Source organism: Carassius carassius, chromosome 36, assembly GCF_963082965.1.
Source record: "Carassius carassius chromosome 36, fCarCar2.1, whole genome shotgun sequence".
NCBI classification, from domain to species: domain Eukaryota; kingdom Metazoa; phylum Chordata; class Actinopteri; order Cypriniformes; family Cyprinidae; genus Carassius; species Carassius carassius.
In genome coordinates, this window is record NC_081790.1 from 7,624,457 (window position 1) to 7,633,952 (window position 9,496).

Here is a 9,496-nt window from a genome sequence, read left to right on the forward strand (position 1 = left end):
AATCTTTGAAACATTATCAACTGGTGTTCATAAGCTTCTTTTTCATATAGGTGTTCGGAGACAATAATTCCACTACATATAGGTGACCCAGTCCCGCTCACTCTTATTTGGCTTTAAGTGACTCATAATTTATCCATGAGTTCCGTTCTACTCCTGAAATATCATATTTAATTTAATTTGATCTCTTTGGCATCATTGACTAAAGTGTAAACATACAGTCATGTTCCAAAAGGACTTCTGATTGCAGAATGTAGCCAACTACTAAAAGAGAGAAGTGATCTTTAATTTAAAAAAGGGAATTGAACAGAAACAGAAAAGACTGCAAGGGAATTATAAAATACAAGGTATAGTCACTTTAAATTCTAGATGTGAATTCCAAAAATGTTCAGTCCTCACAGGCATTGCATTGCCCATGTTGTAGACATCTCTGTGTACTAGTTCTTTGATGTGTCTGCTTTACTCCAGTTTATTGGTGCTTGGCTTTCACAGTTGCTTTCAGTTTAGTGTAGACATTGGCAAAGGTCTGCAAACAAAAATAAATTATTAAAATAAATTAACCAAGCACTTTAAAGAAATATGGGATTACAGATTGTGATTACTGATAGACTTTCAATTCTAACCTTTGCAAGTATAATTAGCATGCTGACCACAGCTCTCTAATTAGTTTGGTATACATTACCCACGGCTCACCTGGATTGCATAATAAACTATTCCAAGGTATCCAGCTATACAGCCACCCAAAAACAGGTCAAAGGTGGCAGGCTTCACCCTAAAAAAAAAGTGAATATTAAAATTAATAGTAAAATGACAAATAATAAAAAGGATACAATTAAAAATAAATTAACACTAACTAAAAGAAAAAAAACACTATTACCAAGAAAAAAAAAACTTGCACTAGAATACATTTAAATTTTTTTCATTATTTCAGAATAACTCTTTCTAAAATAATACTAAATTAATTCATTTTAGTTATGAATACATTGTTTATTATAAAAAAAACGTATTAAACTGAAATAAACAAAAATAAAAACTAATATACTCAGTTAATACACTGAATGTAGAAACTGGAAAATACAAAAACTAAAGTAACCAAAGGAAGAAAAAAAATAGAACAATAACAACAGAACAACAAGGGATTTTAAGTTAACCTTATTTAAATTTCTTTTTGAATGTCTTGTTTCATTTGGAAATGCACCATATTACCAATGTAAAAAGGGTTTTTAATGTTGTTTCAGGGTGACTTTAAAACCATCTTCAAAGCCTCAAAACAACAAATGAGAAGACTCACCTGTACATCATCATTGGTTGTTTCATTTGATCAAAGAATGTGATTTCAGGATCCCTAGAAAAGTCAGACAAAACTTATAAATATCTTAATATGTCTGTATCGGTGTGTTTTGGTGGGTGTGGGTTTGTAGTTTTGCTGTTTTCAGAGAGTGTGTTGGTAAACATTGTTTGAACTTATGCTACAGTCAAGGTAAAAAGAAAAACGAAACCTGGCTCTGTGAATTTCTGCGTATTTGAAATCTGCATCTGTAAACCATCTACAGAAGTCTTGCTTCAGGCAATTGATGAGGTGAAATATTTTGCCCGTGTCTGTGTGTGCGTACCTGCGGTCCAGGTGGAATGTGCGTCTATGGACCTGCCGTAGATAGTGTTTGAACTCTTGCTCCAGGCTGCTGATCAGGAGTGTGTGTTCTGGCTCTCGGTCCATCAGCTGAACGGCTCGTGGAACAGACGTTATCATGGTCATCAATGCAGACAAATGGTAGTCTTGAATATCCTACATGGCAAATAGGGGTGCACAGTTTTAGGTTTATTTCATAAAATTAGTGAAGTTCAAACATTTAGGGTCGGTAATAAAAAAAAACTTTTATATAACAAGGTTACATTAAATTGATCGAAAGTGACAGTAAAGAGTTATTTCTTTAGCCTGATTAAATGAACAACAGAGAAGAAAAAAATGTATTACCAAACTGCCCTTGAAAACCTGCATGTCTTTAGCAGACCCCTACAGAAAAAAAAGTATATATTAATGAAAAGTGCAAACAAAGACAAAAGTGGTCTGTGTGTGCTTTCAAGGTTAGCGTGAACGTATACATTTGGTGAGACACTCCAAATGTTTGCCTCACCTTGTCTGAAAGATTGTACATGAATCTTGCCAAGGACTCAGCAATAATAACGGTGTTGCGCTTGAGTTTTCTGATGTCCACCTGAGCCCTGAACAGACAGAAATAACAGTGAAATCTGAAGCAATGCATCTATCATTTAAAATGTATTCTGAAATACGGTATCTGCTATAACAGAGCTGCATTGGATATAGAAAACTTAATTCACACTTGTTTTCAAGGATTAAAGAAGTCTTAAAGGTACGAAAGGAGATTCATTATGGAATGGCACTGGAAAATATACATGTAACTCGAAAGATTTCACTAAATTAGTAAAAAAAAAAAATGTTTTAATAAAACTCTGAATCTTTGTTCAGTAAGTCAGAAGATTTTGAGGCTCTTTCCACCAGTCGATTATTTTACACATTCAAAATGCAGCCATTAAATGTGAAGCAGGATGCTAAGTTAAAGCAGGTTATTCAAGTTTACACCACATTTAGCTTCAAGCAGGTTTCAGTTGTTAATTTATCATGCAGGAATTCTATTTCTATATTTTGGTGGGATGGAGTGGTAGTAGTGTAATAATTCATTTACTACATCTGACAGAAGTTCCAGAATGGAATTTTCAAAACTTTTGAAAACATTTGGTAGGTTCTTCTCACATGGTGTCTAGTATTGATCCTCTTAGCTCTGATTTAGGGTTCTCAATGTGCGACAGAGTGAATCCTGGGATACGTTTCATTCCGTAGCGCTCGTGCTCCCAAGCCAAGGTGGCCTCCTGCAGGTTGATCTTCTTATGGACAGTTCCAAATCTAACCCAGGGGAACCTGGCAGAGATGATCTGAAAACACAGAAAGGGAAAAGAATGTACAAGAGGGTCAAGTGATAATCAACATTTCAGTTCAAAACCAACCGAATGCAACTCTGCAATTCAACTTAACCTGCTCCAGCTGCTGAATAAAGCTGTACTGAGGTGTTCCAGGCTTAGGTGGTCGTGAAACATGTAAGAAAAGCTCGTCTCCAGTGGCAAGAGAGTCCAGACATAGAACAAACGCCACATTATCATGCAAAAGGCTAGATTCTGCAAAGAGAGATCCAGACTTCAAACTTTGGTGTTTTTATTGTATTTCTTTATTTTAGGGCATAATTCTTACGGTGCGACAGAAGACCCATTTTTGGTACCCAAAGAATCTTTCAGTGAACAGTTCTTAAAAGAAACATTTTTTCTTAGTGTGAGGAAAACACTAAAACAAATCTAAAGAACCTTTTTCTGCTATAAAGAATCTTTTGTTTAATGCAAAGTTTCCATAGATTTTAAAGGTTCTTTATGGAACTATAGATACCAATAAAGAATCTTTATTTTTAGAAGTGTGTCTGTGAGCAAATGTGATACTTAGACAATGTTTTGACTTTGGGAGTGTAATATGTGTCAAGAATACACACCTGCGTGGTCCATATTTTCCTCCAGCCAACGCTTGGTGCCCAGGAAATTATATTTACCACCACCAGTCAGGGAGAATAAAAGATGGTACCTAAAATATTTTGATTAAATAAAATAAATAAATAAAAATTCTTATGATGAATATGAATCAGGTAATACAAGCTATTGTATTCATGTTACCAGTTTTTAAATCATTTTCCTAACACAAACATTTAAGTTTATAAACTACAGCAAGTACTCACGGAGCCTGGCTTTGTGGGTCGCTGTAGAGATGATGAAAGAGTCGAACCAGCTCGAGAAGAACGGTGACGCCACTGCCATTAGAGTCTGCACCATACGCCAGCCACTAAACACACATAAACAGATCACTCACACATACAATCTAATAAAACCCTTTCACATACTTTAAGAATTAAAATATCAAAAGTATTCCTATTCTTTTTTGTAAATAAGAGATGGCTAAAGTATCAGCAATATACTAAGCATACAGCCAAGTACATTGTTTCACTTTATGAAGCACCAATGGATGTGATCTGCCAGGTGGTGACTGTAAAACTCATTATTACCAGTGGGAAATTTTACCATCTGAACCCGTAAAACACAGTGGTAATAAAATGCTTTGCTGTGATTACAAGATTACCACAGTATCATTACTGGTACTTAAATCAAAGGTACCGGATTTAAGCATACTGTAAATTCAATTACACATGGGAATCATATGGAATTCAATGATCAAGATCAATTTATTTTTTAGTCAAAGAGTAATTGGTTGGAATCTGTTGGACTAGACTAGTCATGTTGCATAGATATGATTCAATAAAATAAAAAAATTGATTGATTGTGCTGTATGTTTCTGATGAACAAAAAGAACCAACTCATATGTGTCATTAGTTGCAAATCATACTACATTGATAATGCTTTTTTGATTTGGTTGTGATTCACTAAAAAGAACCGGCTAATAAAATTATTTGTTCAGGAATTGGATAGGTTGCATCTTTTTTTGAGTCATTAAAAAGAACTGACTCATAAGTCTCATTCTTTTGGGAATTGGACTTGTTGTGCTGCATGTTTTTAATTCACTAAAATGAATCATTCATTCTGGTATACAGTACTGTATGTTTCACACTGAATAAAGCTTTGGCAGTTCTGAATTACATTTGTCAGTTCCCAACACTAAATTCAATACAGTTTTCACTGGTGGGGCTTTGAGAGGCCGGCAATGTGAATATGTTAATTTCTGATCAAGGTGTTTGAAAAGGTCAGTTCCCACAGCAAGTGAACCATGTCAATTGAAAACATACATTAATCATTCCCAACCATGTTTGGGGGAAGTGTGATGTATTATGTGACCAAAAATGATTAAGCATTTATAAATATACGATCAGAAAGGTTGTTTCAATCTAGTTGTGCTGCGTGTGTGTGTGTGGGCAGTAATGAGTGTGACTTACAGGAGCAAGACCGAACGAGTCATAATGGGCTGTAATTACAATAGTGGGTGGGTCTTCTCCAGCTCCAGGAAGTACTCCCTTGAAATGAAGCAATAAATCGACTTGACTGACAGGTTTAATTATAGCCCAAATGCTTTTATGTTGTACAGAAAAGGATAGAGTTGCTGTGTGTGGGTAGATGTCATTCTCACCTCTAAAGTAATGATGGTGGTATCAGTAATAGGCTTGATGGGGGAGTTGTTGTTTGCTAATATTTGGAAGGCAGTAGTGGTGATGATACTACAGAGAACTGAGAAAACAGAAAGATGATTCACACGACTATGAATATTTACAAAGTATAGCGCTAGTTACACTCCAAAAATATGTAGGCCTAAGATTCATGTATATATAATTAATGCATATATCATTTCCATTTAGATTGCACAGTTTTATTCTAACTAATATGCTAAAACAAAAACCAAACAAACCGAGAAAAACAAAACAAATCAAACAGGTAAGATTTCTGTAATAGTACTAATAAATAAAACACCGAAAATTGGAATATTTCATTTTAATTGTATATTGCTTGTTTCATGTCTCATTTTAATCACGTTCATACTTTTTAACAGATTAAATTTAATTGTTTCCAGAATTAACAGAATTATGCTAATTCTAAACCATCTCAATAAATACATTTTGTTAATCAATTTAAATATTTAAATAAAATCAGCTAGATGCAGAGGTAATAGTAAACATTGCCTTTGAAAAAAAATGCTGAAATCTCTTTTTTGTGTTTCACGTATGTATGACTGAGAATTAGTTTTTATGTTAATGTAATTCAAATAGATGGAAAATTTATATCCAATTCAAATACATCAATCTTAAATTTAGGCATTAATATTTACTTAGCATTGGTGTTTAATTAATAATGGTGCAATTAATTAATTTATTTTTTAGCTCTATTAGGCAAGTCATTCACTCACATGCATCTACAATTATATTTTTAGTTATTATTATTTTGTATTTTATCTTTAACCAATCAAATCCCTTGAATAAAACTTTTAATAAACCCTCCCAAAATGTTTTACTAAATATCTCATACTATAATGCATAATAGTAAATGTGAGTGGCTACAGCAGTTACAGCCATAATGTTACATTATTTTGTCTTTTTTATGACTTGTTCTCTGCAGTGTCCCTCTCACCTCTCACTAGAACAGAAGCAGATTTAGTTGCTGCAGCCTGAGTGACCTCTTCATACATACAGAGCAGCTGGTCGTCCTCTGGGACCACATATACAGGCATGAGAGTCTCCTTCTGCAGGACCTGAGATTCAGCCACCATAAAGCCCTAGAGACAAGAAATTCATTTTCTGACCTTTAGTAAACCAGGCTGGGGAATTGAGAGGTATTTAATGTAATCTTTTTCCTTCATTGATTACAAATAACCTACAGTTACTGGAAGAAACAATGAATCAACAGCTATACATCAAACGTAATTGTGCATAACTGCAAGAGATGTTCCTGAATGACCTGCACAATATCCTCTGGTACTGAAGAAATGTTTTGGGGTAGCAGTATCAAAACGGCTGCTGCATTCTGCTTTTTGGCTTCTAGGTAGCGCTCTGTGGAGAAATCAGGCAGCTTCATGATCACACATCTGCGAGTCAGACTTGTATCCACAGCTGATCTTGCTTCTGCCACCACAATAGCTCCACGGCAACCTGAGGGTCAAAGGTCAGAGTCTAAATATCATGATCACCTTTGCACAGATACAATGAAATTAGTGTGTGCCCTTTTCAAATGAGTGCATTCTTAATTAAAACAGGAAATTAGATTTCCATTGGGGTGTTTTTCACGTCTTTCTAAATCAGTAAGGAATTCAGAATTCAATTCAAGTTAAATTCTGTGGTTTGGCATATTTTAAAAAATACATCAAAGCCATTTCTGAATTCAGAACCGCATTCTACTCTTACTATTTTTACCTTATGTTTCTAAGGGAGGAATAGAATGAGTAGTATACAGTTCTGAATTCAACAAAGTTTGAAATAGCATACTTGGTTCTCAAATATTAACAATGGTTCATTTGATCATCAATGTAAAAAAAAATGCTACTTAATATTAATGTTGATTCTTTGATGAATAGAAAGTTTAAAAATAGAAATCTTTTGTACCATTATAAATGTTTCTGCTTTCACTTTTGACCAATTTAATGCATCCTTGCTGAAGAAATATGATCATTTATTTCACAAAAAAATAATGTTTTACTGTATTTTTTTATTAAATAAATACAGCATTGGTAAGCATAAGGTTTTTTAAATTCAGAAAATAAATAAATACATATTTTTATCGACTGGTAGCATGTTTTTTTTTGTTTTTTTTTCTTCACAAAATGGGATTAAAAACTAAATTGATTTTTCACTTTTTATTACTCTCATCCAGTGACAAAAGTATTATTGGGAAAGAAATGAGCAAATAATGTGTTGTTGTAAATGCACAACTATAGATATTAAGATACGCTATGACTATTTTATAATTTAAATTTAGTAAAACTAAAAGGTTTGTCATTCCAAACCTGTATAACTTTTCTCTTCTGTGCAATATAAATGGAGATATTTTGAAAAATGTTCCAGTGCATTTTGTCCATAGAATGTAATTCAGTGGGCACCACAATTTTTGGGTTAGCTTCTTCAGTATTTCCTTTTGAGTTCGGCAGAGTAAAGAAAATCAGTCTAAATAAGAGAATAGCAGACAGAATTGTAGTTTTTGTGTAAACTATGCCTGTTACCATGTTTGTCCTGATGTAAATTGTACTGCTGCATCCTGTATGCATTAAACTCATAAGAGGACGCAGCTGGCAGGGCAGACGCATGCAGGAGATGCACTGACAGCAGCAGAAGTGCCACCACTTTTGAGGCTTGAAGACTCATGCTGACACCCCACATTTGAGTCCTAAAAGATGTCTATGAAAAATGCAAGATGGAATATTAAAAACAAATTAAGTTGCACGAGTATATGGGTCAAAATTATCGATTTTTCTTTTATGCCTAAAATCATTAGGATGTTAAGTAAAGATCATGTTCCATGAAGATGTTTTGTAAATTTCCTACCATAAATATATCAAAATTTTATTTTAGATTAGTAATATGCTTTGCTAAGAACTTCATTTGGACAACTTAAAGATGATTTTCTCAATATTTAGATTTTTTTGCACCCTCAATTAATTTCAGTCAAATATTGTATCCTATCCTAACAAACCATACATCAAAGGAATGCTTATTTATTAAGCTTTCAGATTATATATAAATAATTCACCCTTTGGGGTAAAATAATTCACCCAGGGTCACAAACAGCAATACATCTAACATCAATACATCAATACATCTAACAGCAAAAATACATTTTTATCCAAAAGATCCAATATTATGCATAGTGTAAGTTATATAATCATGGAGAATATGGACACAAGGTAACAGTAATTGCTGAGTATCGACTGCAGCCTCAGAACTTCACATCAATACGCTAATTATATTGAGATGTGCTGCCATGTGTAAAACTTGATTAAATACATACAATAGATGTAATGAGATATTATAGCAGTACTAGGCCAAACATGGCCCTAGTTTGAGACTGGAACTCACCCAAAGTCCACGTTAGGTCTTCCTCAGTTTGGTAAAACGATCTGTCTGGTGCTCGGAGCAGAATGTGATGTCCGAAGCATGGCCGGGACAAGGCTTAGAGAGGCCCGCAGGTAAGCCTAGTGCACCATCTGGCCCAGACGGGATAAAGCCAGGCTAATCAATCCTCTCCTCCAATCCCACACAACCTACAACACTTCCACACCCTGCTTTCCAGTTGTTGCAATATCCTGTTTTAAGTCACTGAACTCTAAACACCAAAATTGGAAGAAGTATGGTTGAAGATGAGCCAAAGGTTTTGACACACCTACCCATTCTGTTTTATGACTATTTTCCCATTAGTATAATATAATACTCAATATATATATATATATATTACTCAATTAATGTGTAACTGAAAATGGTTGATATTTTCAACACTGCTTTTCCTTCACTATCTCCACCAATTCACCTCTTTTAAATACATTTATAAAAAAAATATTTATTTGTATTAAAATTTATTAAAATAGATAAATTATTATCCATTTTATTTCATAAACATTATTTGTCTAATTACATTTCAATATTCAAATTTCAGTACAGAAATTCTATCAAGTATGTCACTTCTTTTTCTGGTAGCATACATATGCATAATAATACGCAGGACAAGGGTGTTGCAATTGTAATTTCAGATGTATTTACTGATATGATTCACTACACAGAACAACAAACATTAATAAATACTGCTGTGGAAACGGTTCATGTCTTTACAATCATATTTATCGACAGAAAGGGGGAAAATGTAGGAAAGAAAATAAACTAAAAATACAAAATGTTGAACAAAATCCTGTATACCAATAAATTAAAAACATACCACCAACAATAAACAGCATAACCCGTTGTAT

At 33.8% G+C, this 9,496-nt stretch overlaps 1 protein-coding gene across 1 annotated transcript; it reads right to left on the bottom strand.

Moving 5' to 3' along the window:
* Nucleotides 1-262: 262 nt before the first annotated feature.
* Nucleotides 263-8,765, bottom strand: zgc:109965 (Nicalin-1-like). The gene is made up of 16 exons (XM_059526070.1): nucleotides 8,616-8,765; nucleotides 7,763-7,937; nucleotides 6,508-6,698; nucleotides 6,181-6,325; nucleotides 5,189-5,286; nucleotides 4,998-5,075; nucleotides 3,792-3,895; nucleotides 3,552-3,640; nucleotides 3,050-3,189; nucleotides 2,771-2,949; nucleotides 2,133-2,220; nucleotides 1,973-2,011; nucleotides 1,611-1,783; nucleotides 1,289-1,342; nucleotides 691-769; nucleotides 263-523 (listed from the first exon to the last, which is right to left on the bottom strand). The coding sequence occupies exons 2-16, from the start codon at nucleotides 7,917-7,919 to the stop codon at nucleotides 467-469; spliced, it is 1,671 nt and encodes a 556-aa protein (XP_059382053.1). The 5' UTR covers nucleotides 7,920-7,937; nucleotides 8,616-8,765; the 3' UTR covers nucleotides 263-466.
* Nucleotides 8,766-9,496: the final 731 nt, after the last annotated feature.